Here is a 26,965-nt window from a genome sequence, read left to right on the forward strand (position 1 = left end):
CAACAGAATCTAAAACACAATCTAATAGAAGACAAAATAAAAAAAAAATAATCACAAAAAAATTGTGGCATGGGAAGTAAATGTGTAATCCCTAGTGGTGAGATAAAGTTTATGACAAATATATACAGAATTAAGTGCATGGAAGCAAGCATAAAATATTTTCTAATTCTGATTACAAAGTACATTTTGGGTAGGATACTCCACAATAAAATCAAAGGCATAATTGAGATCACCACCAAAAATTATGAAATTGTGTTGAATTATCTAGCTACTATCAGTCCCAGACAATGTGGTCGTTAGTGAAGGAAGATGGAAATTGCAGTCCAAAAACTTAACAGAGATCCAGATATTGCTCGCCCGGTCCTAGACTAATGTTAGCTGTATCCATTGTATTTATATGGTATCTTCCAATCACTCTGTGCCCTGTATCCTTCCTCCTTCTAGGCAACAAGTCTCCTTGCTGGCTCAGAGGTTATCTGGAGCTTCATCTTCATCTGAAGTGACAAATCACATTTTACCTGTAACTGGAGGGCAGGTGAGCAGTGATTGGCAGGCCGTGTGAGGTTTTCTATTGGTGGGTTTGGGAGGAGTTGAGGTGATTCAGTTGGCATCAGGTGCAACAACCAAACCCACATGTGCAGAGTTCAAGTGAATTACTTTATTCTGCCTATAGTACAGGAATCTTCCCCAAGTCTGGCAGCCTTCTCCTGGGAGCTATTACATAAGGCTCCAAGGAACCTTGGGGGTCGGGGGAGGTGTTGGTCCTATCCCTTTTACAGAGAGAATAGTAGGTGGAGATTCGTTTTAGCCATAAAAGTTTATTAGGAATAAGTTATCTCAAGGAATAAAGTATAGGAGGAGGAAGAGTTTTCTTTATCCATTTTGAGGTAGTTTGTGCATAAATGAAATGGCTATTGTAAAATATTTTTAAAAAGATCAGGCTGCTTGCAGTTCTTATAATTTAAACTTCCTTGCAGGAGCGCAACAACGATCCAGCACAGGCTCGTCCAAACCCTCCAACCTTTGCTCAAGGTGTCATCAGTGAGTAGCTGGCCATCTAGGCTGGGTTCTGCCGGGTAGTGCTTTTCTTTAAAGTCTCTTCTTGGCTCATCTTGCATACAACACAGTCATTTGCTGAGATCATTTCGGATTGCTTAATTTGGAATAACTATTGCTTTCTGGTTCCAAGTACAATTTCTGTGCTGCATTAATATTTCTGTTCATGAACGTGTGGAAGGTTGACACAAAAGGCTAGTAACATAATTCTTATTTGTATTGGTTTGTTGTGTTAAAACCAGGCATCCATGTTCTTTCAGCTGTACACGGAAAGTCAAGGAAGGTGTGGGTAGATGCCATTCTCAGACATAACTAAAAAGAAACTTTTTCATTTCAAGGGTCCCACATCAGTTCTCAGCAGAGCCTAAGCTATCTTCTGGGAAATTTACGAGTTTTGAAGTAATGGGTCAAACTGGACATACTATATGTTAAAGGAAAGGGACGTGGTGGCTTAGTGGCTAAGACACTGAGCTTGTTGATCAAAAGGTCGGCAGTTCAGCAGTTCAAATCCCTAGTGCCGCGTAATGGGGTGAGCTTCCGTTACTTGTCCCAGCTTCTGCCAACCTAGCAGTTTGAAAGCACGTAAAAAATGCAAGTAGAAAAATTGGGACCACAGGGAAAGTAACAGCATTCTGTGTGCCTTTGGCATTGAGTCATGCCGGTCACATGACCACGGAGACGTCTTCAGACAGCGCTGGCTCTTCGGCTTTGAAACGGAGATGAGCACCACCCCCTAGTGTCGGGAACGACTAGCACATATGTGCGAAGAGAACCTTTACCTTTACCTATATGCTAAAGAGAAAAATGTCTTGTCATCTTTAGCTCTATTGAATAAGTGGTTTGTTTGCCTATACAAATAAGCATTTTTAAGGGCAGTGATGTTTCTGATGTTTGTGATGTTTCTGGGGGGTGCCTTAGTTACCCACAGATATGCCTGAACAGGAGAACAGCTTTCACCCAAACTACCCTCACATTGCAGTGCAATAATGTGGTTTGCTGAATTCTGGCTTAGCGTAATGGGTGAAATCTGCCATTGTAGTTTGATATCCAGGCTTTATCTCATCGCACTGTGTAAACCAGGCCATTATGACATTCAAGAAACCACGTTTTAACTAGTAACATCAATATTAATAACAATGTTAATATGATGGAGGCAGCACCTAATGCAGCACGTTCGTAGCTTTTATTGTTCCTTCTTTCTGATCCTGAGATATTAGTCCCTAGCACACCTGTTCCTAGCACACACCCCAAAAATAAATCCTGAAAATCTGAAGTAGAGAAAAAAAAAATCCCTGAAGATTTTAATATCAAACAAGCAGATGTACCTATCCTGTGCTGCTTCCTGCAGTGTTCGGTCTTGACTTGCTGCAGATGTTAGCAATTTTTGCTTTTTCCTATGCAAGGCGTGATTCACAGGCGTGGCTCTCCAGCTACCCAAATCCTCCTCCTTCTGTTTCCATCTCCAGATGAGGCTGATCAGCGTCAGTACGAAGAGTGGCTTTTCCACACCCAGCAGCTTCTCCAGATGCAGCTAAAGGTGCTGGAGGAGCAAATCGGGGTGCACCGCAAGTCCCGCAAGGCCCTTTGTGCCAAGCAGCGGACGGCTAAAAAGGCCGGCCGTGAATTCCCGGAGGCTGATGCTGAAAAGCTGAAGCTAGTAACTGAGCAGCAGAGCAAGATCCAAAAGCAGCTGGATCAGGTATGTTCCTGTATCGGGGCGCTCTATACACTCGGTTCCTGATTTGACCAAGAAAGTGGCACATGTGGCTGCGTCTTTGTGCACATTTGTACAACATTAGCAGACGCTAGGTTATTTATTTATTTATTTATAGTTTAGTTCACCCAGTAACCCAGAGCTGTATGTGCGGCTTCAACTGTGGCTAAAAGATCCTAAAAGATTATCACCACCTTATGGAAACAGAACCAAAATAACGTAAGAATGGGGGAGATGGGCAGCACATGAGTTGAATAAATAAAATAAGAATAACAACTAATGACCTATAAGAACAAGAGACTTGTTGTTTCCTCTGGAGTGAGGGGTGCTAACAGAGGAAGACGAATGAGAGTTTGAACAAATTAAGGTAAAGATCAATCAGAATAGACCTGGGAGAGATCTTGGAGGATCTCTCAAGAGATCCTCTTGAGATCCTCTTAAGATATCCCCTTGAGCAGTCCAACCCCCTGTTCAAGAAGGAGATCCTACACCATTTCAGACAGGGGGCTGTCCAGTCTTTTCTAAAAAAAACATACAGTGATGGGAGCACCTACAACTTCTGAAGGCAAGCCGTTCCACTGGTTCCACTGTTCTCGCTGTTAGGAAGTTTCTCCTTAATTCCAGGTTGCAGATTGAGATGTCCAGTGAGAACAGGGGGGGGCGGGATTGGCTAGTGAACTGGGGCAATTGCTAGGTGGAAGAGCAGGCGGAGATAGTATATTTTCAGTGGGGAGATTAGAGTTCAGAGTGACATAAATCTCTATCCTTGATTCTTTGGAAGAGAAAAAGAGATAAGCCATGGGGTTCCTTCTGACGTTCTCTTTCCCACTCAACAGGTCCGAAAACAGCAGAAGGAACATACCAACCTCATGGCTGAGTACCGCAACAAGCAGCAGCAGCACCAGCAACAAACCTCCACGGTCATGGCCCTCAGCCCCTCCCAAAGCCCTCGTCTCATGAACAAGCTTCCTGGCCAGTTGCTTTCTACTCACGGCCTCCAGCAGGGGACACAAGGCCTGCCTGGTCAGGCAGGGGGCCTGCGCCTCCCTCAGGCTGCGCCCATGGCCGTGCAACAGGGCTTACCGTTCATGAGCCAGCAACAGTCACCGTTGCCACCACCATCCGGGGCCACCCCCGCCAGCAATTTCTTTCCTGGCAACCGCCTGTTACAGGAGAGGCAGCTGCAGCAGCATAGGCTGCAGCTGGCTCAGAAGCTGCAGCAGCAGAACTTCATGGGACAAATGACAATGCAGCAGCAGCAGCAGCAAGGCATGATGGGACAGCTGTCTGTGCAACAGCAGCAGCAGCAGCAGCTTCAACTTCAGCAGCAAAACCTGATGGGACAGGTATCCGTGCAGCAGCAGCAGCAGCAACAACAACAACAAAGCACAATCGGCCAATCTGGTTTGATGGGTCAGCCGCCTCCACCACCACCACCCACCCCACAGCCAAATCAGAACCTGCTCCCTAAGCAACAAGGGCTGCTGAACAGCCAGCCAGGAGCTGTGATCCAGCAACTCTCTCCACAGCAACAACAGCAGCAGCAGCAGCAACAAGTCATACTAGGGCACTCCATGCTGCAGCAGCATCAGGGTGTGTTAAGCCACCAGGCTGCCCAGAGGCCAATGCTGTTGACTCCTCAGCAACATCGGGCGTTGGGTTGTCCTCAGCAGCTGGCCCAGCAGACTCAGGGGATGATGGGGCACCGGCTTCTTTTGTCTCCTCAACAACAACAGCAGCAGCAGCAGCCCCCACCGCCACTAACACCACACCAGGCAGGACTCCTTGGCCAGCAGAGGTTGCTAGGCCAGCAGCAGCAGCAGCAGCAGCAGCAGCAGCAGCAGCAGCAGCAGAATTCCCTAGCCCAGCACCAGGCCCTCCTCAGCCAGGGGCAGGGCACGCAGCCAGGAATGTTGTCCCAGGCCCCTCCACCAAGTGCCCTTAGCCAAGGGCAGGGCATAGCCCCTGAGCCTATCCAGCACTTTGCGCAGCAGGGGTCTCTGAACCAGCCGCTGCACTCAAGTCAGGGAATGCAGCCAGTCCTGCCAGCACAACAGCAGCAGCAGCAGCAGCAGCAGCAGGGCTTGGCTGTGAAGGAACAGCAGGGAGGGCCGGAAGGCTCCAGCGTCCTTCCCCAGGAGGGAGCAGTCCTGCAGCAGCAACAGCTTCGGCCTCATTTAGGAGGTCAGGAGCTAGGAGGGCAGATGAATCCCCCTGACCAGCAAGGGATGCCCGGCCACGGAGCCCCTTTGCAAGAGCAGCCCCCTCAGCTGATGCTCCAGCAGCATGGGGAACCACAGAAGCAGCCATCCGATCTGGGCCAAGCACAGCAGCTTCACCTGGACTCTCAGCAGAAGAGCCTGCTGGGCCCGATGCAGATGCAGATGCAGCAACAGCAGCCAAACAGCAACCTGCAGCAGCAAGGCAGCCATCTGCAGCAGCCCCTGCGGACTCACCCGACAATGGATGGCATCTTGCAGCAAGAGGTGTCTCCTCAGCAACCGCCACACCACCACCATCAGCACCGGGAGGCCCCTCAGCCTCCTCACTTGCTCACTCAGCAGATGGAGCAGCAAAGCCAAGGGCAGAACACCATGGCTCCACAGCAAAGGATTGTGGGCCAAAGCCTGGAACAACCTTCCAAAGGCTTACCGGGCCAACTTGCGCATCAAAACCCAGCTGGAACTTCCAAAACTCCTGGGTTGATAATGTCATTGCAGCAACAGCAGCAGCAGCAGCAGCAGCAGCAAAGCATGATGGTTCCACAGTCATCACCCCAAGGCCAAAACTTCCTGGCCAGCCCTGTAATGGGTCAGATCCGGGCTCAGCTTCAGGGAGTCATCTCTAAAAATCCACAGCTCCGGAACCTCACTCCTCAACAGCAGCAGCAGCTGCAGGCTCTGCTCATACAGCGGCATCAGCAGAATTTGCTGCAGCAGAACCAAGCGTTGCGGCAAGGCAGCCCTTACCCAGGGCAGGCCCAGGTGTCATTGGACCAGGGCCGGCCAGCTGCTCCCCAGCTTCCCCTCCCCAACTCCATGGGACAGCAGATCCCAAGGCAGCCCCCTCTTGCTGTATTCCAGTTTCGTCCAGAGCAGGGATTTGCTGCATCCGCCGAGCACCAGAAGGTCCCGGTGAACCAGCAGATGGCCACCAGTCCTCACCAGCAGGGGGCACCAAGGCTTCCTACTCCTCAGACTCCCTCCGTTCCCTTGGGCGTTGCTGGTTTGGCCTCTCTACCACCACAGCAGCCCAGCCCTTCAGAGCCAAAGAGACCATCCCCATTGCTCCTGGCTAAAAGCCCTGAACAGCAGCCGGCTCCCAGCCAGAAACACCAGCCGACCACTCCCAGCCCCCTGCTCTCCCCTAACCCAGCGCTTTTTGTTCCAAACACAAAGGAAACGGCTCTTGGCCCTGGGAGCTTCAGAGACTCAGTATCCCCCACCAAAGTGCCCACGGAACCAGCAGCGGTCAATGGGCAGACGAGGGAATTGGCTTCCTTTGTCGTGGGAAAAGCTTTGCCCCAATTGGGAGACCCTCCCCTTGTTTGTATCAAACAGGAACCCAGAGAAGAGGTAGCCCAGTGCGCACTGATGAGTGGCCCCCAGCCAGTCAAGCGGGAAGCAAACGGGGAGCCCGTCTCGCAAGCAGCCACCGTGGCTGCTGCTGTTGCTGCCGCTGCTGTTGCGGTGCCCACTAACAATAACAGCCTCAGCCGCACTGAAGCCGGCCACCTCTTGCTACAGAAATTGCTACGCGCCAAGAATGTCACGCTGGGGACTCAGCGCTCGGGCGATGTCAATGGGCACGTGGACAGCAAGTTTGCTGGGACGGAGGGCCGATTGCAGATGGCGCCAGATGTTCGGGAGGTGAGCATAAAAGGGAAAGGGAATAGTAGTGGCCGCAATTGCAGAAATCCTGGCTTTTTGAGCCCATCTACTTTTATGATATCTCTGGGGCTAATGAATACCCGAATTGAAAACTATATCTGAAAGTAGGGGCCTGGTGGCTCAGCAGACTAATAGCATTGTGATTAACACCAGCTGTCTGCAATTACTGTAAGTTCGAATCTCACCAGACTCAAGGTTGACTCAGCCTTCCATCCTTTCTAAGGTAGGTAAATTGAGGACCCAGTTTGTGGGGGCAATAAGCTGACTGTATAAATATACAAAAGTATGAAGGCTATTGCTTAACGCATTGTAAGCTGCCCTGAGTCTCCGGAGAAGGGCTGCATATAAATCAAATTAAAAAAAAAAAGTCAGTCCCAGCTACCCAATGGCAGAGGAGGTATTTTTGGCATGGTGGAATGGATTTTACGAAGAATCAATTGAAAAAGGTCTCCTTTTAGGAGATGAAATCCTTTATAAAAAAAAGAGAGGCATGAAGTAGTGCCATCCTCCACTTTTGATGGGCATCGCTTCTCTGCCGCTGGCTAGTTTGGGCCACCCTTTTATTATGGAGTGGTTAACAGTCACAGCTGGGGGCAGGATAATATCACTAAAATAGCATTCTGAGTCAGAATGTCCAGAGTCCCACCATACCACAACCCATCCCAACCCAAAATAACCCTGAAGGAAGTTTCTCATTTTATTTACTTATTTATTTTTTATCCTGCCTTTATAATTTTTACAAATCATTTCAAAGCGGCAAACAGATCCAACATATCTTCCTTGTCCCGTTTTCCCCATAGCAACAACCCTGTGAGGTGAGTTGGGCTGAGAGAGGGGGTGGGGGTGGGACTGGCCCAATTTGGTGGAATAATTTCTGCAAATTCTAGGTGTTCACACATGAGGCTGCAGGGGGCCTCCTTCGGCCTTTTTGACAGGCTTCAAATGTCTAATGGGAGATTCTCAGTCATCCAGGTCATGGTTGTCCCAAAGGTGCTTTTCCAAAAGGCAACTGGACTTCCTTGGTTTTTTTCCTTGAAAATGTTTCGGTTCTCAAACTTCTTGGATGAGAAGCAAAACGTTTTCAAGGGGAAAAAAGTCCAGTTGCCTTTTGGAGAAGCACCTTTGGGATGACATTGCCTTTCATCCAGGTTTTGAAATAACTTATTTCTGTCCCTTATATAGGTAGTCCTTGACTTACAACAGTTCATTTAGTAACTGTTCAAAGTTACAACGCCACCGAAAAAAAATGCGACTTATGAACCGTTTTTCACAGTTATGACCCTTGTAGCATCCCCATGATCATGTGATCAATCAAAATTCAGATGCTTGGCAACTGGTTCATATTTATGACAGTTGCAGTGTCCTGGGGTCATGTGGTCCCCTTTTGCGACCTTCTGACAAGCAGAGTCAATGGGGAAGCCAGGTTCACTTAACAACTGGGTTACTAACTTATCAAATGCAGTGATTCACTTAACAACTGAGGCAAGGAGGGTCATAAAATGGGATAAAAGTCACTTAAGAACAGAAATTTGTGGCTCCATTGTGGTCGTAAATTGAGGACTACCTGTAATGCTAACTGATTCCTGCCCTTCTCCTGCTACAGCCATTGAGATGAGGGACATACTTTTTTATCCCATTTTTTTTTTTTAAAAAAAAAGTAACTTCCCCAAATGTGTTTGAATGTGTAGATTCCCTAGTAAAACAGCAAAATGAGATGAGAGGTTTGGCATAGCCATCTGCAGGGCGTTGCCACTGGATACATGAGAAAGCAACATTTAAAACACCTTCTCTTTATCTGCAGTGTAAAATACGGCTGCCCATAATTCTGTCCTTCCTGCTCAGGCTTCTTGGTACTTTTGCTTGTGACTCACTTAACCCGTCTGGGGCAGGGAGGGTTTAGTGGGTGAGCTTCCATAAAATGACTCCATCATGGAGCCAGTTTGCTGAGGAGAGAAAGGGACTACTGCCTGCCTCTCTCCTCACCAGGATGTCCTCGCAGCAAAGAAACTCCCCCCACCGAAGCCAAAGCGATCCCAGAAAGCTGGGGAGCGACTTGTCAATTCCCGCAAGAAACTGCGCAAGGAGGATGGAGTGAAGTCCAACGAAGCCCTCATGAAACAACTGAAGCAGGTACAACTCTTTTGGATTTATCTGGCTGAAAGGCTGGGTCAGAATCAAGTGTGTTTGTGTGTTGCGTGAAAAAGACACGACAGTCTTAATTGATTTATAAAATTTAGGAATGGTATTCCCTTCTCTCCCCCTCCCTCCATCCCCTGCACAGAGTGGAGCTATTCTAAACTCATGCACGCCTCCAATTTTTCCTTACGTTTTCAATCCATTTTATGAATCTAGTGAAACATCAATTATTTTCTACCTTTTCATTTGGGGTTGAATTTTGGTTGGTCAGAAAAGAAAAATAAGTGGACCGATACAGTTGAAGCCATTTTACAAACCAGATTTGCTTTTCGTTGCAAACTCATAAATTACATCTCCAAATATATGAAGCTATTTTCCCTTATTAATTTACCTTTAATAAGCAAGAAAACAAGGTGGCCTAATAAATTTGGTGTTAGAATGCATGCCGCTTTTTTCAGCATAATGAGGGCTGTACACACTTTCCTCTCATCGTTTTAAGCTGCAGATTTGAAAATTTAAATCTGATTATAGGAATGATCCCCTACTTTTTTAAATTTTAACTTCTGAATGTGAGAGGCTGATGATGATACATTGCCATTTCATTCAAAGACATTTGATTGAAATAATACATTTAGCAATTCTCACCTGTTATCACAGAGACAGTTTTAATCCATATCTCTACTTATATTATCTATACTTTAGTCATTACGAAAGATGGGGAACTAATTCGGAAGAGGAAAACATTTTTTAAAAAGACTTGTGAGGTATTTACTATACCAAACTAATAAAGAGTCTATTTTTCCTTTCAGCTAGAATAATTGCTTGTGTTCAGATTATTATTTTTTCCTTACCATAACTGATTGCTGCAAAGAAATAATGGCAGTATCTCTCCAACCCAAGTGGCTTCCTTATAAAGGTAGACCTTGCTTAATGGCTGCCCTTTTAGTGACCATTCAAAGTTATGATAATGCTGAAAAAGTAACTTCACAATCAGCCCTTGAATTTATGACCGTTGCAACATTCCTGAAGTCACACGATTGCTGTTTGCTTGCTTCATAACTAACTTCTAATAAGCAGAGTCAGTGTAGAAGCCAGAAGGAAAATTGCAAGTCACAGTCACGTGACCTTTCGTTTACTAACCTGTGGTGATTCACTTAACAACCTAATGAGAAGTGACTTAAGTCCACCACAGTCACATGATATTTGCGTAGTGACAGTTGCAGGTCCCAATTGTGATCGCTTAAGCAAGAGCTATCTTAGATGGAACACTTTTCTTTGTGTTCAGTTGCATTCTGGTTAAATTATGGTAATTTAATTTTTTAAAGCAAATGATTATATGCTTCAACAATATTATAATAATATTGCAATATATACAACAAATATACAGATATTCATTTTAAATACTCATTAAAATCCTCATGGTATTATTGAATGGATAGCATATATAAGACATATGAAAAAGAAAAGGGCATTTGCAAGATGAGGAACAAAACAGGAAATGGAAGTTTATGTTCTTTCCATTTGTTATTCATTCCTCCCCAGATTTTTTTTGAGGAATTACAAAGTACTAAGTGTAAATTGCGTTTTTGTTAGAGTAGGCTATGCACAAAATGCACAAGCAAAGAAATTGAAAATCAATAGTTTCAGGGCCAGATTATTTTCTTGTAGAATAATATAAGGCAAGAGTAGATAAATTGCTTCTTAAACTGTGTAAACTTTTATCACACCAAGTGTTGAATGTTCCAGTTTGTTTAAAAAAAAAAAAACTATATTGTAAATTCTAAACTCATAAAAATTCCATAAATGTTGGGTTAATTTCAGAATCAAACTGGTATACGGATACTTTCTATAATTAATTAATTCCAAAGTAGTGGTAATCCTGTTCAACCAGGATTTATTTGTTATGTACCAGGAGTTGATAATTCTGTGCATCAGATTTAGTCTTTTTGACTTAAAATAAATCAATACACATTTTTCATTCCTCCCAGATTTTCTTTTCATACAGATTTCTAAGTACAGCCCATAATTTTATATTCTTTTTTGGAAAGATGAAAAAAAAATGTGTTATGTCTCAACCTTATTTGTAGAAGAATGTTCTGCAACAGGGCACTCTCTCATTTTCTGTCTATTTGTACAGATAACATACTAGAAAGTGACACAAGTTGTTTTGTTCCCAGATGACCTATTGGTGCTCATTCATAACCTTGAATCTTCTCTATCTCAATAAAATAGATTTGGTATCCTTTTCAGGGTAACATATTAAGAGTTCAGAAGCAGCACAAACAAGTCAACCGCATTAACACACACTGTCTTAGAGAAAGACCTGAGCTGGTTGAGGTTGGTCTAATGCAGGGGTATCCAACTTGATTTCATTGAGGACCACATCAGGGTTGTGTTTGACCTCAGGGGAGGGGGGGCAGGAGGCCAGGATGGCCATGGCCAGCTTGATGTCACTCGTGTCAGGGGCGCTTGTGGCGGCCCAAGTGCTCTGCCAGTGAAAACAGGCTCCCAATCTGTTTTTGGCTGGGACAGCCTCCTGCAACCCTCTGCCAGCGAAATCTCCGTTTTCACTGGCAGAGGGTTGCAGGAGGCCATCCCAGCCAAAAACGGAGATCGGGAGCCCGTTTTCGCTGGCAGAGGCACTGCGGCCCCGTCCTTCACTGTTTCCAGGCCAGCTCTGTGGGCCAGATCTAAGTACCCCATGGGCTGGCTCCAGCCCGTGGGCCTTGAGTTTGACACCCCTGGTCTAATGTAGCTTCTTTTTGCCTTCAGCAAAATCCCACCAGCTGTGGATACTGTAGATACAGAGAAATATATTTTCAAAAATCATGCAGGAGCTATGTAACCTCGAGATTTTCCCACTAAAGTAATGGAAGGATAGGCCTAAATAGGAGTCCATTAGACCTTCAGGGTCTGTGAACTCCTATTGTTCCCTTTTATTTATATCAGAGGATTCCTCTAATATGGTCCGCAGAATGTGTCGCATATGAAGAAGCCTCGGTCTGATTCAGTTCTTTTCTCCTCAGGAACTCTCTTTGCTGCCTCTGATGGAACCGGTAATCACAGCCAATTTCAACCTCTTTCCCCCCTTTGGAAGCAGCCCAATCAATGGCAAGAGCCAGTTGAAAGGCACGTTTGGCAATGCGGCCTTGGACAGCATTCCGGATTACTACTCACAGCTGCTCACCAAAGTAAGGCCAGCCCTGTGGCATTTTCTTCTTCTTTAGCTAACTGAATATAGAAAAAAGAAAGGAAAAAAAAAACATTAATTTATAAGAAAGAGGGAATAAGCTGGGGGGGGGGGAAGAAAACCACTCATATTTTACCCATTTATAAATACATTGTATGTTTCGTGGAGACAGGACAAATAAAGCTATATGATAAAATGGATACAAAAGTTCAAAGAAGCAAGAGCAGTGGATCAATGGGAAGATTCATTTGGGGGGTGGGAATCAAAATTTACACCATGCTATGATCTGAGGGAAAACTGGTACAAAATGTTCTACAAATGTTATATAATTCCACCAACAATTGCTAAAATGGATAAATCCTGTAACAATAAATGTTGGAAATGCCACCACAAAGAAGGAACATTTTTAGGGCCTAGGACAATTCACCGCAGTCACTGTGGCACCACAAAGTTGCCGCCAGATACTTCCACATATCCAACTAGCTGCGGGGACAACTTTCCAGGGGTGGCCAGAGGAAGGGTTGGGCGGGCAAGTGAGCGGGTGGGCAGAGCGTGCAGGGTGTGGTGTGCAAGCTAGCTGGTGAGCAGACCATGTGGGGTGTGGCAGGCAAGTGAGTGGGTGAGAAGAGCACACGCGATGCAGCAGGTGACCAAGCAGGAGGGCAGAGTACGCAAAGTGCAGCAAGCAAGTGGGTAGGCAGAATGTGCAGGCTGCAATGAGAGGGTGGATTGCATGGGAGAGCCAAGCAGGCGAGTGAAGGTGGAAGAGGCTGGGGATGGTGGAGGTGGTGGCAGTTGGGGCGGGCAGTGGGGAGGTGGCAGCAGTCGGGAGTGGCGGGGGGTGGGGTATGCGTCCATTGTGAAACAACCATTCTGGGGAAGAGGAACCCTCAAACTTTGTGTCACAATAAATTACCATGGATGCTTTGTTTTCAAATTTTATGTTGGCAAGAAGTTGAGTTGCTGAGAAGTTCTGAGCAACGTCCCCACTGCCACCCATCCAGCTCTCCCTCTGCCGCCCATGCAGCCCATCCTCTGCATCCACATACTCTGTCCACCCACTCATTCGCCCTCCTGTGGTCCATCCTCTTACCGCACCCTGTCCGCTCTGCCCACCACTTGCTTACCTGCCATTACACCCTGCGCGCTCTGCCCACCTGCTTGCCCTCCTGCCCGGCTCTTCCTCCGGCTGCCCATGGTGAGTTATCCCCGTGGCAAGTTGGCCATGTGGAGGTGTCCTGTGGCAAGTTGGCAGAAGCAAGTTGGCCGCAGCAAGCTGGTTGTGGTGAACAGGCCGCGGCAAGTTGTTCCATTCCTAAATTTTTACATCTATATATGATGGTTGTGTAAAGAAAACCCAAAAATATTGGAAAGAAGTACACCAAAACAATCTGAAAGTTCAATTTAAATTAAAACTACCAATGTTTTATTACTGTGTTTCCCCGAAAATAAGACCCTGTCTTATATTTTTTTGAACCCTGAAATAAGCGCTTGGCCTTATTGCCATGCGCTCATAAGCCCAATTGGGCTTATTATCAGGGGATGTCTTATTTTGGGGGAAGCAGGGTAGATGTGATCTCAGAGAATATAAATGAAATGTATGAGAATATACTAAGATATATGCTGATAGCAAGAATCAATCTGGAGCCACGTTGGAAAAGAAACTTTACCATTAGCATAGGATTGGGAGATTAAAATTGAAGAATTATGTGGCAATGGAGAAAAAAATAATTGTCTACATTCACAGCAGAAATTAAGCAAATTTAAGCAGAAAGGGGTCTCATATAGAACATATCACATAGCATGGCAAGCTAAGAAACAGTATATGATTTTTAAAGAAAAAGAACTGTTTAAATAATAATACCTAGTAGCAACAAAATAATCTAAACAGAAAGTAGTAATACTGTAATATCCAAATGTCTCTGGAGAGTCTCAGTCCTCCATCCAGGTCATGGTTGTCCCAAAGGTGCTTTTTTCAAGAGGCAACTGGACTTTCTGGTTTTTCTTTGAAGATGTTTCGCTTCTCATCCAAGAAGCTTCTTCAGCTCTGACTGGATGGTGGGAAACCCCATCCAGTCAGAGCTGAAGAAGCTTCTTCAATGAGAAGCGAATCGTCTTCAAACAAAAATCAAAATGTAATATCCAAAGTAAAATATACAAATATTTAAGTAGCAATTAGTAGCATTTGCCATATGCTGGAGCTGCTGGCTCAGTAATTTTTAAAACTATTTAATTAAGTTTATATATGACACACAGTTAGCAAAACAATCTTTAATCTAAACATGATTTTTTTTTAAAAAAAAAAATACAAACTACAAACTAGTTCTGCCTAATAATGAATGAGCTTTCAATAGGTGTTTGATCTGCCCTATGACCCAAGATTCTTCCTGTTTGTCAATAAAGAAAAATTGGTAGTCCTTCAGATGTGTCACACTGAAAGTCACTAGCATCTTTTTTCAAGGGCTACAGTTTAGTACTTTTGTTGTGCTATACTTGAATAAGTCAGTGCAGAGAAGACTTGCATGCGTTTCCATTCAGGGGTAAATGTAATACAATTTAGTAGAAAATGTTTTTTTTTCAAGGCAGGAGTGTAGAGCGGTAGACCAGACTTCCAGAGTACAGTTGTAGCCAAATCTCCATGACCACAAAGATCACTCTAACACTTCAGTCCTGTTTTAAAATGCGTTCATTTCTTTGCATTAGTTATAACACAATTTCGGGGCAGCCCAAACGGTCAAAAGGAGAATGTAAATGCAGCATGTGCCGGAGTAGCCTGTCAGATTTGTTGCAGCCTTGGAAATGAAGGGGGAAAAAACAGGCAGGGGACTGTGGTGGGTGTTGATTCCTGTGTTCTCTGTCTAGAACAACTTGAGCAACCCTCCAACACCACCTTCCTCACTGCCCCCCACACCCCCACCCTCTGTGCAGCAGAAGCTGGTGAATGGCGTCCTGTCTTCTGAAGAGCTGACCGGGCAGTCCAAAGAGCCAGAGCTACCCCATGAGCCTGAAGGACAGAAGGGTAAGAGCTATTGCTGAGCATGAGTGTTAAATGTTATAGTCTAAAATACTCAGGGAGGCACTTGAATGCTGCAGCATGGTGGATATTCAGCATGTGTTCTGTTCTGTATCTTGTGGGATAAAACCGGAAGCTTCTGATTTTAGTGTTTGTAAGTGGAGGAGGAGAGGGAATTAAATGAATTGGTTCAATAGAAGGTGCTGTGATTCAGAAAGGTTTATCTTGGCAGTGAAAATGCATTATAAGGAATGCAGGTGATCGTCGACTTACGACCACAATGGAGCCCAAAATTTCCATTGCTAAGCAAGACATTTGTTAAGTGACTCTTGTCCCGTTTTACGAGTTTTCTTGCCACGGTTGTTAAGTGAATCACTGCAGTTGTTAAGTTAGTAACACACTCATTAAGTGAATCTGGCTTCCCTGTTAATTTTGCCTGTCAGAAGGTCGCAAAAAGTGATCACACGGTCCTGGGACACTGCAGCTTGCCATAAATACATGCCAGTTGCCAAGCATTCGAATTTTGATCACCTGACCATGGGAAGCAACAGTCATAAATATGAAAACCAACCGTAAGCCACTTTTTTCAGTTCCCTTGTAACTTCAAATGGTCACTAAATAAATGGTTGTATGTTGAGGACTATCTGTAGAGCAAGGTACATTTAAGGCAAAGGTTGCAGGTATGGAAAAGGCAAAGAGGAAGAGCTTTGAGGAGGTCTCTGGAAATGATTTCGTATGTATTGAGCCCTGAGAAAAGTGCCAAATATAAAATACATACAAATTGCTGTTACAATTTTTTCATATACAGTTTATTCCCATCTTCTGGGGATCCTTCACTTATTTCTTATTTATATTTTATAAGAAATTTTAAAAGGAAATAAAAAATGATAAAGGGTGGCCAAGAGGATAATAAGAAATGATTGCAAATTTCTGAAACATAAACGTTGGTTTATCTCTTCCTGGTTACAGAATGGCATTTTGCAAGGTCCTGCTGTATCACTGAAAAGGCCTTATCCTTGCTTGCCATTGACCTCTTCTTTGTCAAGAATTGGGGGTGTATATTAGTGCAGAACCACAGGCTGTGAATTCTCATGCTGTAGGCATGGTTAATGGCACTCCTGGAGCAACTGATGTCTGATCCTTTCTTTCTTATCCCACGTGTGCAGATGCTCCCCCTGTGGAAGTGAAAAGCTTAGATTTGCTTGCAGCTCTGCCTACCCCACCACACAACCAGACTGAGGACGTCAGGTGAGAATAGAAGTCTGATTGAGCAGAAACACAAAAGACAAACTGGAAAAGAAAAGCTGTTTAGCTTGTGTGCCATCCGAAATCTTCCCCAACCCGGTTTCCTTCAGATGTGTTGATGATTAATTCACACCATCCTCAACAAGTGTAACAAAGTCCATACTTCTGGAGGGTATAAAATCAGGAGATACTGCTTAGTTTATAGGAAGCAAATGAGGCCTGGTGCATAATCTTTTGAACTTGGAACGTATAAAGCTTCTTTTGGGGAGCATTAGCCTTTTTTGTCTGGATGTAGTTGGAATGAATCCCTTGCTGATTTACTGGATTTCACCCAATTCCCAGATCTACAACCTGCCCACCTCTTAGCTCTGGAAATGGCAAGATAAGTTGGTATTCACCAGCACTCCCATAATGCCCCTAAATCATTTTCACAAAAACCAGGCAAGAGCGAATGCGTCCTAAATTGTATAACCGTTCTCCAATATCTCTGCAGGATGGAGAGTGATGAGGAGAGTGACTGCCTTGACACCATTGTCCCAGCATCATCTCCAGAGAGCGTCTTGGGAGAAGAAATACCACGCTTCCCATTGCTGCTTGGAGCCAAGTCTGAAGTGGACGAGTGCCCCATGTCCCCTGTCATCCCCATAATTCCAAAGGCCAGCATCCCAGGTTCGTGAAAAGTAATGACTTGTAGGGAAGATAACCCATGAGCTAGAACTGTGGTTCTCAACTTGCCGTCTGTGAACCCCTGGGGGGCTGCGATGTCACAGAGGGTCTGGGAAGGCTTGGAGAAATGTTATGATTTAAATCTTGAGTTGGGGTTCCGTGGCCACAAAAGTTATTTAAAGGGGGTCTGTGGTGAAGAAAAAATTGAGAACCACTGAGCTAGAATAATCTTTAATCCTTGTTGCATCTGCATTTCCTAGACAAAAAGTTTCCTCTAATCCAAACTGTTCTGATCTAAAAAGATTCTAAATGTTATATACCTGAGCAATGATAACAACATACCAATGTCTGTAATAACCATAATAAACTGTTGCATTATACAATAACAATTCCAGTTTGGCATTAGACATAAACTCTAAAGACCTTTCAAAATGGCCAGGTCTTCAGTAGGTTATGAAAATGGGAGCCACCTGGGGGTGGCAGACAACAAGGTATTCTAGACCAGGGGACCCCAATCCCCCAGGACACAGACAGGTACCCGTCTTGTGGCCTGTTGGGAACCGGGCCAGGTAAGGGGCAGGTGAGTGCGCAAAGCTTCATTTGTGAATGCATAGAAAGCTATGTTGCATGCGTGAAACCATCCCCTACCCACCGCCACTGCTGCTGCCAGTTCATGGAGCCAGAAAGATTGGGGACCGCTGTTCTAGAGGAGAGGCACTTCTGTGATCCTTCCCACAATGTCCTGTTATAGATGGAGAACTTCAGCAGGCATTCTATGGTTGCTCAGATGGATAGGCAGAATCTATCTGGGAAAAACAGTATGTTAGGCAACCAGGCCCTTGAGAGGGTAAGGAATAATCAATGTTTTGAATTGCACTTAGAAGCATACTAGCAATCAGTGCAGCTCCTGTAGCAGTAAGTAGTGTTAAATGATAGTAATGCAACAACTCTGTAGGCATCGTATACTAGTTGACATTTCTAGGTTGTCTTCAAGGGCAGCCCCGTGTAAAGTGTAATACAATAAGTGAATGAGATCATGATGAATGAAGTCTCCTAGATGTTCAGTTCCGTTTGGTCATCGCTGTCGTTATCCTCCTCTGACCTTCTGCTCTGAGTAATTTTTAATCTCCCAGACTGACACTGGGAGCCACGCCTTCAGGAAAACACTGGCATTTGTATTGGTTGATCTGTGACTTAAGTCTATTCAGGTACACGATTCCGGATTAAGGGGTGAATTAACCTAACTTTAGATAAGTGGTTTGAATTTCTGGAATACGGGCTTGAGTGGCAGCTTCTGACACGTTTTTTATTTTCCCTTTGCTTTCCTTCCTTCAGTTTTCCCAGATTCCAAATCCTATGGGACTGTAGAGCCAGTGGGAAAGGAAACACCCAGCACTTCCTGGGAGAGAGCCAAAGGGAGTGAGGTCTCCGTCATGCTCACCGTGTCTGCAGCTGCTGCCAAGGTATGGAGCAAGCACCAAAAGTCGTCTTTTGAGCCTTGGGAATTATAGTCCAAGATATTTGAAGGCCATGAGTTGGCAAGAGTTGCTGTATAGATATTTTAGGCATGATAAAGTCCTCATGAAGTGACTTATCTGCCTTGTTTGTCTCAGAGCCCTATTGGGGTATCATTATCAATTTTTCACATTTGGTAGAAATGCAAGAAGTCTCTTAGTTTTGTTTTGTGCCATAGCCATCACCTATTCTGACAGCTTATCCTGAGTCTGAACATCTTTTATTGTTATTACTTTTCTGGGTCTTATTACTAAACAGCTGTCAAGCACTTGGTAGGTGTTCAGGTTGATGTGTCCCCCCACATCGACAAGAATGTGCTGACATTCTTCTGTCACATGACCTGCACCATGGATATTTTAATCAAAGTATTTATTTGGTGATTAGGCTACACTAAAGGGTTTGGGGGTTCCATTTCTCAGTCTGCTCAAAATACTTTCCTGACCATTCCCATCGTCTTCTCCAGAACCTGAACGGTGTCATGGTGGCAGTGGCAGAACTTTTGAGCATGAAGATTCCCAGTTCTTATGAAGTGTTGTTTCCAGAGCGAAATGTAACCGGTGAACCCAGGAAAGGTGAAACTGATGCACAAAGTGAGTATTCCAGTCAAGATGGCCTCTTGGTAGTACATCTTTTTCTGATTTTTTCCAGTCTGTCTTTTATTGGTCCCTGTTTCTCTATCCCAACCTTCTTAGGCAAAGAGAAGCCAGTAGTTTCAAAGGGCCCTGAAGGAGGACCAGAGTGGTTGAAACAGTTTGATGCCATGTTGCCTGGCTACAGTCTCAAGAATGAACTGGACATCTTAACTTTGCTCAAACAGGTAAAGGAGGAGCTGGGAACTTTTTTTTTCTTTTTTTAAAAATCTCCTTTGTTATTGAACAGCTTTTAACTACTTGCAATAAGCTTATTTCAAAGAAAATTGTTCAAGCTTTTGGCGTAATTCTTCTTCCTTTTTCATGTAAGAATAGATTACAGATTAATACCACAACCTCATATTTCGATACGTGTTTTGTTTAATTTTTTTAAAAAAAGTTCTTGAAAGAAGATAATGATACTTTACAATACAGCAGAGGTCTTCAAACTTAAACCTGCCAAGTTTGAAGACCTCTGCTCTAGCATATCTGGCTGGAGAATTCTGGGAGTTGAAGTCCACAAGTCTTAAACCTGCCAAGTTTGAAAACCTCTGCAATAGAGCCACATCCCCCCATTTTATCTTTTGCACGAGGACCCTATTGAGAAAAGATGTTGATTACCTTAAGAAGCAACTTGTGATCTTTCTCAGACTTTGTTGCTTTCAGGGTGGAACTCCTGTCTGAGGATACCCACGCCCTCCTTTCGTGACATTCAGTCAGTTCCCCTAGCCAGCTATCTCTCTTAACCAAATTCTTAAAAATAAAAAAGGGAATATCAAATTTCTGATAGTCAACTGGCTTTGGTGTGATGGAATAGTGCTCATATTAAAAGCATATGTTGTGCTGGTAGGATGTCTACTATCAAGTAAATTGGCTGGTAGCCTTAGTTGGGTCTGCTTCTTTTTCAAAGGTGTTTGTGCTAGAATCTCTAGCTAGAGTGGGAGGAAAAGTGAAAAAACTATCAAGCTTGGAGTCCTTGCAGGGAAGGAAGCCACAGAGGCCAGACTCCACCGCCCCTCTCCTCTAGAATTCCTGAAGTCTTTATCTGATGGTTCCCAAGAGAGTGTAGTCAGTCTGGTGAGATTCTTGTAAATAGTCAAGCAGCAATAAAGAAGCAACTCTGATCAGCTCATAGAATTGTTGTGGTTCTTAGTACCTGATAAGTTTCTCTCTCTCTCTCTCTCTCCCCCCCCCCCTCCACACACCTTTTAGGAGACTTCAGTTCCAGAAAAAGCTGCTCAACACTGCTACATCAACAACGTTGCCAATCTGGATGTCCGGCAACTCTTGACACTTCCTGAAGAACCATCTCCTCCTCTATCCCCGTTTGCACCCTCTCCACCAAGCCCACCCAAGGTTCCCGAACCACCCCCTGAGCCCGAAGCACCACCTCCGCCTGTGAACTCCCCTCCGCCCTCATCTCCTAAAGAAGAAGCTCCTCAGTCTCCCCCTAAAGCTAAGCCTCGCTCCAGGCCCCTGGAAGAGAATGAGGAGAGCAAGCCAAGGCTAAAAAAGTGGAAAGGGGTGCGATGGAAACGATTACGCTTCCTCATTACCATTCAGAAGGGTGGTACCAAGCGTGACGGGGAGAGGGAGATTGCAGAGTTCATCGAGCGCTTAGCCACCACTCTTCGGCCCGAGAAAGTGCCACGTGATTTACGGAAGTGCTGCTTTTGCCATGAGGAAGGAGATGGAGCCACGGATGGTCCAGCCCGCCTCCTTAATCTTGATCTGGACTTGTGGGTGCACCTCAACTGTGCCCTCTGGTCCACGGAGGTTTACGAGACTCAGGGTGGGGCCCTCATTAACGTGGAAGTAGCGCTGCACCGGGGCCTGCTCACCAAATGCTCACTTTGCCAGAAGACTGGTGCCACTAACAGCTGCAACCGTATCCGCTGCCCCAACGTCTATCACTTTGCTTGTGCTATCCGTGCCAAGTGCATGTTCTTCAAGGACAAGACGATGCTGTGCCCACTGCACAAGCTCAAGGGTCCCTGCGACCAGGAGCTCAGCACCTTTACTGTCTTCCGGCGGGTTTACATCGAGCGGGACGAGGTCAAGCAGATTGCCAGCATCATCCAGCGCGGGGAGCGCCTCCACATGTTCCGAGTGGGAGGCCTGGTCTTCCATGCCATAGGGCAGCTCTTGCCCCACCAAATGGCAGACTTTCACAGCGCCACCGCACTCTACCCTGTGGGCTACGAGGCCACCCGCATCTACTGGAGTTTGCGGACCAACAACCGGCGTTGCTGCTACCGTTGTACCATTTGCGAGAACAACGGCCGGCCAGAGTTTGTGGTTCAAGTGATGGAGCATGGTTTGGAGGATTTGGTCTTCACAGATTCCTCGCCACAGGGTAGAGATCAGCTTGGGTTCTGTTGTCATGAGTTTGCTGATTGGGAGCTTTTGGAGCAGGACCAGAATTCTCCCTCTAAGATCCCGATTGTCTTAATATTGTGCAGGGTTGATTTGAGAAAACCCACTTCCTCTGCCCAGAATTAATTGTTTGAAAAGCACAGCAGCTGTAGGCGTATGTTAAGATCAGTCTGTTTTCTGAGGCATTGAGCTTATTTCGTGTTTGAAAGTAGGAGGAAGACTCTTGGACCCTGCACAGCTCAGCAGAGACATCCAAAGATGTCCTCTTGGGTGCATGTAAAATTAATAACATTTTAAAATAGTTGCTACCTTATAAATCATGCTTTTCAGATAGCCAGTATTTGAAATGGCTTGGAGGGGGGCTATTTTCACATTTTCAATCTAAAAAGACCATAGGGAGGAGAAGGGAGATTAGTTTTTCATGATCAGGAAGTTGAAGGAGTAATACATTGGCATATAGAGGCAATCCAGACTAGAGTGGCCATTTCTTTGTGAAGTAAATATGGAAATAATCTGTGCCATCATTTCTTTGGCCCAGGCCTGAGGCCTGTGTATACTGACCTTCAGCCTTCTGACAAGAGGACGTGGGCATGGCAAGCTCCCTGAAGGAAACTTTGGTGGGGGTAGGGAGATTGAGAGTTTACTGAGGCCAAAACAATACAGATAGTCCTCAACGTACAACCACAATTGAACCCAAAATTTCTGTTGCTAAGCAAACCAACTGTTAAGTGAATTTTGCCCCATTTTACAACCTTTCTTGCCACCGTTGTTAAGTGGATCACTGCAGTTGTTAAGTCAGTAACACGATTGTTAATTGAATCTGGCTTCCTCAATGATACTGCTTGTCAGAACTTCGCAAAAGGTGATCACATGACCCCGGGACACTGCAACCGTCATAAATAGATGCTGGTTACCAAGTGTCCAAATTTTCATCACATGACTACGGGGATGCTGCAACAGTTGTAAGTGTGAAAAACGGACATGAGTCACTTTTTTCCAGGGGCTTTATAACTTCAAATGGTCACTAAAGGGATGTTTGTGAGTCAAGGACTACCTGTATTTGCTGATATGGGAGCGATCTTTTCCCCCAAGCCTAAACAAACAAATAATCCCCATCCAGATTAAAAGAGAGGTAACTAGTGCATATGCTTTCTCTTCCTCTCTTCCTCTTAATTGAGAAGGAGAGTCGCTTCCCCACCAGAATGAAACATATTACTACTAGTTGAGAAGCATAGCTGTATATTCAAACGTACCAAAGTGTCGTTCCCTTTTAGGATCAATTTCATTTCCCAGAGAACAGGTTTCCTTAAAAGTAAAACAGCTTTCACTCACATTCAAATCTTTGGTCTTTTGTTCATATCAGAAAGTAGTACCTATTCCATGTCTGCAGTTAGAAGACACGGTATAAATTATACGAGCATCCAGATAGTTCTTGTTTAATGATGGCTCACTTGTTCAAAATTACAGCCGCACTATATGAATGGTACTAATGACCAGTTCGCGAAGTTCTGGCTGTCCCAGCACCCCTGCAGTCATGTGACCAAATCTGGGTGCCTAGCAACCGACTCACCCTTTCAACAGTTGCAGTATCCAAGGGTTACATGATCACCATTTGTGACCTTCCATGCCCGCTTCCCATAAGCAAAGTCAATTGGGAAGCTGAAAAGGAAGGTTCCAAGTAGCTCTGGTAAATCGCATGCACTCTCCCTCACCTGGCAACAGCCAACCCACCTACGCTCCTGTTTTGTGCCTCACTGGCATCCGCACACACTCCCCCACCCAGCTGCAGCCACTTACCTCCCTGTTGCCCTGCTTGTGAGTCACCTGGGACTCCTTTAGTGACTTGTGATCCTTGCACAACGACAGCAAGGGGGAGTGCAGAGATTGCTGTCACTCAGTGATGAAGTCATGTGATATTGTGCTTTACAGCCGCATCACTTAGCAGTGGAAATTCCAATCCCAATTTACCGTTGTTAACTGAAGGACTACCTGTACTCTTTATATTAGTTGGAGTTTTGATATTTAGATATAGAAAATAGGTAATAAGTAGAACAAATTGTTTTGGTGGAACAAATACAGGGTTGGATGCCTTTCGGCATTATGAGACAAGAGTCTTTTTGCCCAATTCTACCCTGTTGTCAGTCAGTTTTTAGGGATCTGGTTGCATGTATCTACTTAGCAGTTGTTGAAGATTGCCTAACGCACATTTGTGCCATCTCTAGTTTTTGCATTTTTATGCCTGAATTCCTAAACACGTGTCTGAAACCATAGACGATTGTCCTACCGCCAAGCATTTTGATATATTTGGAGTCTGGTTTCTGATTCTCCCCCTCAGCAACTGTGTACTTAGCTGCCTCAGATAAATGAACGTCTCTCGTTTTCAATTCTTCTTCCTTTTTCCTCTGTTCTAACAGCCGTCTGGAATCGCATCATCGAACCGGTGGCTATGATGCGCAAGGAAGCTGACATGCTGCGACTTTTCCCCGAGTATCTAAAGGGAGAAGAGCTCTTTGGCTTGACAGTGCATGCTGTTCTGCGCATCGCGGAGTCCGTATGTACCAAATGCAAGAAATAGGAACCCTGAATCAGGAAGTAACAACTGGGTGCAGCAGCCCAAATCTTGACAGGAAATGATCTAATCCTAAAGGGATCATTCAACTCTTTTATGACCAGCCCAAATCTAGCAGCTAAATCAGATTGAAGATGTATCCTGCCTTCTGTGTAGGAAGAATGATGAATAGGGATGTTCCCATGACTGTCATGGAGACCGTGAAATGCCAAGCAAACAACAATTTTGGCATGGGTATTGAAACGCTGCCCCCTCCCCCCCAAGACTACAACTACCACCTCTAGGATTTTCCTGGCCATTTTTCAGGGATAAAGCTGTGAAGTAGAGTAGATGGTAGATTAGCAGCTTCTGAAATTTATCTCTGCGACCCATCCCTAGATATAGGTCGCTCAGATTCTAATCCTAAGAAAAAAGAACTAGCAAGATTGATAAGTCTTTATAGACAATAGTAACTTCACTCATAAGTCCTCCAGTCTCTATTGACAGAGAACTTGGTGGCAGAACTGACTAATTTCCCATTACAAGTCTACCAAGACACATGGTCTTATTTAACCAAGCATGCTTGGATTAGTGTAAAGCAGACAATATTAATTTTGAATAAACAGTATGTTTTCTTGACTTACAGTAGCAAATTGAAGATGCCTTAAAATGAAGTCATTATCTTACCCCCTTTTTCAGTGGGGTCCACACAATATGTAATCTTGGTGGCATTTTAGTTCTCACAAAAGGGACTTTACATTCTCTGAGAGATGCTCTCATTGTTGTGTCTGGGTTGATCCACAGCTCATAAAAGGTTTAATAAAAGCCACAGTCCCAGAAATACAGTCTACAGCATGCTTTCAAGTTGATACTGATAAACTGGTTAATGAGACTAGTTCTGGAAGTGAGGATGCTAAATTTGCTCATATCGTATTTTTACCATTGCCCGGCACAGCTGATTGTCACACAGCTGATTATCAGAACTTTTTTTTAACTTTTTAAAGCATTTTTTTACTACCAGTTCAGGCGAATAGGTAGTAAAAAAATGCTTTAAAAAAAGTTCCAACAATCACGCGGCACAGCTGATTGTTGTCGGAACTTTTTTTTACCGGTTTGGGTGAACTGGCCAGAACAGGTATCATTTCACCCCTGGTCTAGTCACTGTGTCTTTCCTTTTCTCACTGGCCATTCTGAGCATTACTGCCTTTTAAGTGACACATCCTTTTCTCTTCCCAGCTGCCTGGTGTAGAAAGCTGTCAGAATTACCTGTTTCGCTATGGACGTCATCCACTCATGGAGCTGCCACTCATGATCAATCCCACTGGTTGTGCTCGATCAGAACCCAAAATCCTTACACACTACAAACGGTGAGTGAACCGCATTTATGTTGCTCCATTGATTGTGATCTTCAGTGAAGAACCTGCATTGAGATATCAAGTTGAGAGTAAAATGTATGCAGAAGATTCTGGGTAGAATCACATTTGATAAGAAAGACCAGCCACTTGTGATTTAAAACAAGGGAGCTTCCTGTGTTGTGGCCCTGATGTAATGGCATGAAAACCTAGGCAAGAGAAGCTTTGCAAAGCAAAGAATGAACCCAGTATTTCCTACCTTTTCCAAATCTGGGGCACAACCGCATCTAAAATACCATGTTCAGTTCTGATCACCATCTTTGGAAAGGGATGTCATACAGCTGTAAAAGAGAACAACCAAAATGTTTAAAGGAAGCAAAGATTTTCTTTATTTAAAAAAAAAAAAGCTAGAACATTGGGACTGTTCAGGTTAGGAAGAGCTGATATACTGTTGTACAAAGTCCTGGATGACATAGAGGAAAATAACAGGAATATAGGTTTCTTTTGTCACGGTGAATATACTAATACCAATAGTTGCCCAGTGAAACTAATTAGGAGATTTAGAGTGAAAGAGAGCAGCTAGTGCAAAATTAAATTGTGAAATTCATCGGCCCAAGATGTGGTGAGTGACTCTAACTTAGGTCAGGGTTCCCCAACCCCTGGTCTGTGGACTGGCACCCATCTGCAGCATGCTAGAAACCTCTCAGCACAAACAAGAAGGCCCCATCTGTGGGATGCAGGCAGCATGTGAAACCACGCCCTCTCCGGTGTGCAGAAAAAATTATTTCTACAGAACCAGTCGCTGGTGCTCAAAAAATTGGGGGCCACTGACTTAGATTATTTTATAAGGACTGGATAAAGTCATAATGTTTGAAGATTCCTCTTCCAGCTGTGTGATGAAAAATAAGCATATTCTAGATCCGTGATGGTGAATTTATGGCACGCGTGCCACAGGTGGCACATGTAGCCATATCAGTGGGCATGCCAGCTCAGCTCTGGTGCACATGTGCGCGCCGGCCAGCTAATTTTCAGGTCTTCTGGGCCCACCAGAAGCAGGGAAACAGGCTGTTTCCTGCCTCCAGAGGGCCTGGGGGAGAGGGGGGAAGGCCCGTTTTATTTTCACCTGGCTCCAGATCCTCTCTGTGCATCTGGGGAGGGAAAAAACAGCCTTTCCCACTCACTCGGAGGCCCTCCGGAGGCCTGAAACGGCCCATTTCCCAACTCCCAGTGGGACAGGAAGTGACGTTTTTTGCTGTCCCCAGCCTCCAGAGACTCCTAGAGGGGGGTTGCACGCGCATGCGTAGGGTGGGGCGCATAGAATTATGAGTGTGGGCACGCACACACACAAACCTCCCCCGCCCTCCCCTTCCTGGCACGTGATGGCAAAAAAGTTAGCCATCACTGTTCTAGATTGTTTTGTTAGAGTTAGTGGACAAGTTATTCTTTTAAACCTATTTTAAAGTTTACGGTTTAAAAGTCTTTTTTCTACCTTGAAACGGCAAAGAACTTTGTCAATGGATTTCAGCAATTGGGATCAGAAGAAGCTGAGTCCTACATATCCATCATAGTCCCAATGATTATTGCATATCAAAACCTCTCTATTTTATCCTAAGTCTTCACTACCCTTACTGATGG

The 26,965-nt window shown here is 44.8% G+C and overlaps 1 protein-coding gene across 14 annotated transcripts in view; it reads left to right on the plus strand.

Annotated features, from left to right (window-relative positions):
* KMT2D (lysine methyltransferase 2D) overlaps positions 1–26,965 on the plus strand; it is a 104,462-nt gene that overhangs the window by 70,316 nt on the left and 7,181 nt on the right. For 13 of the 14 annotated variants that reach the window (XM_060688828.2, XM_060688836.2, XM_087888764.1 and 10 more), the window contains 15 exons: positions 445–535; positions 978–1,041; positions 2,523–2,755; positions 3,607–6,639; positions 8,647–8,790; positions 11,823–11,987; positions 14,849–15,005; positions 16,166–16,247; positions 16,738–16,913; positions 18,246–18,373; positions 18,889–19,015; positions 19,118–19,242; positions 20,267–21,410; positions 23,845–23,981; positions 25,215–25,345. In XM_060688828.2, the coding sequence (XP_060544811.2) occupies positions 445–535; positions 978–1,041; positions 2,523–2,755; positions 3,607–6,639; positions 8,647–8,790; positions 11,823–11,987; positions 14,849–15,005; positions 16,166–16,247; positions 16,738–16,913; positions 18,246–18,373; positions 18,889–19,015; positions 19,118–19,242; positions 20,267–21,410; positions 23,845–23,981; positions 25,215–25,345 (5,937 nt within the window). The remainder of the gene's footprint in view (positions 1–444; positions 536–977; positions 1,042–2,522; positions 2,756–3,606; positions 6,640–8,646; positions 8,791–11,822; positions 11,988–14,848; positions 15,006–16,165; positions 16,248–16,737; positions 16,914–18,245; positions 18,374–18,888; positions 19,016–19,117; positions 19,243–20,266; positions 21,411–23,844; positions 23,982–25,214; positions 25,346–26,965) is intronic. The other variant, XM_060688833.2, reaches the window with a different exon arrangement.

This window comes from Pantherophis guttatus, chromosome 2, assembly GCF_059756535.1.
Source record: "Pantherophis guttatus breed Tessera chromosome 2, ASM5975653v1, whole genome shotgun sequence".
Taxonomy (NCBI): domain Eukaryota; kingdom Metazoa; phylum Chordata; class Lepidosauria; order Squamata; family Colubridae; genus Pantherophis; species Pantherophis guttatus.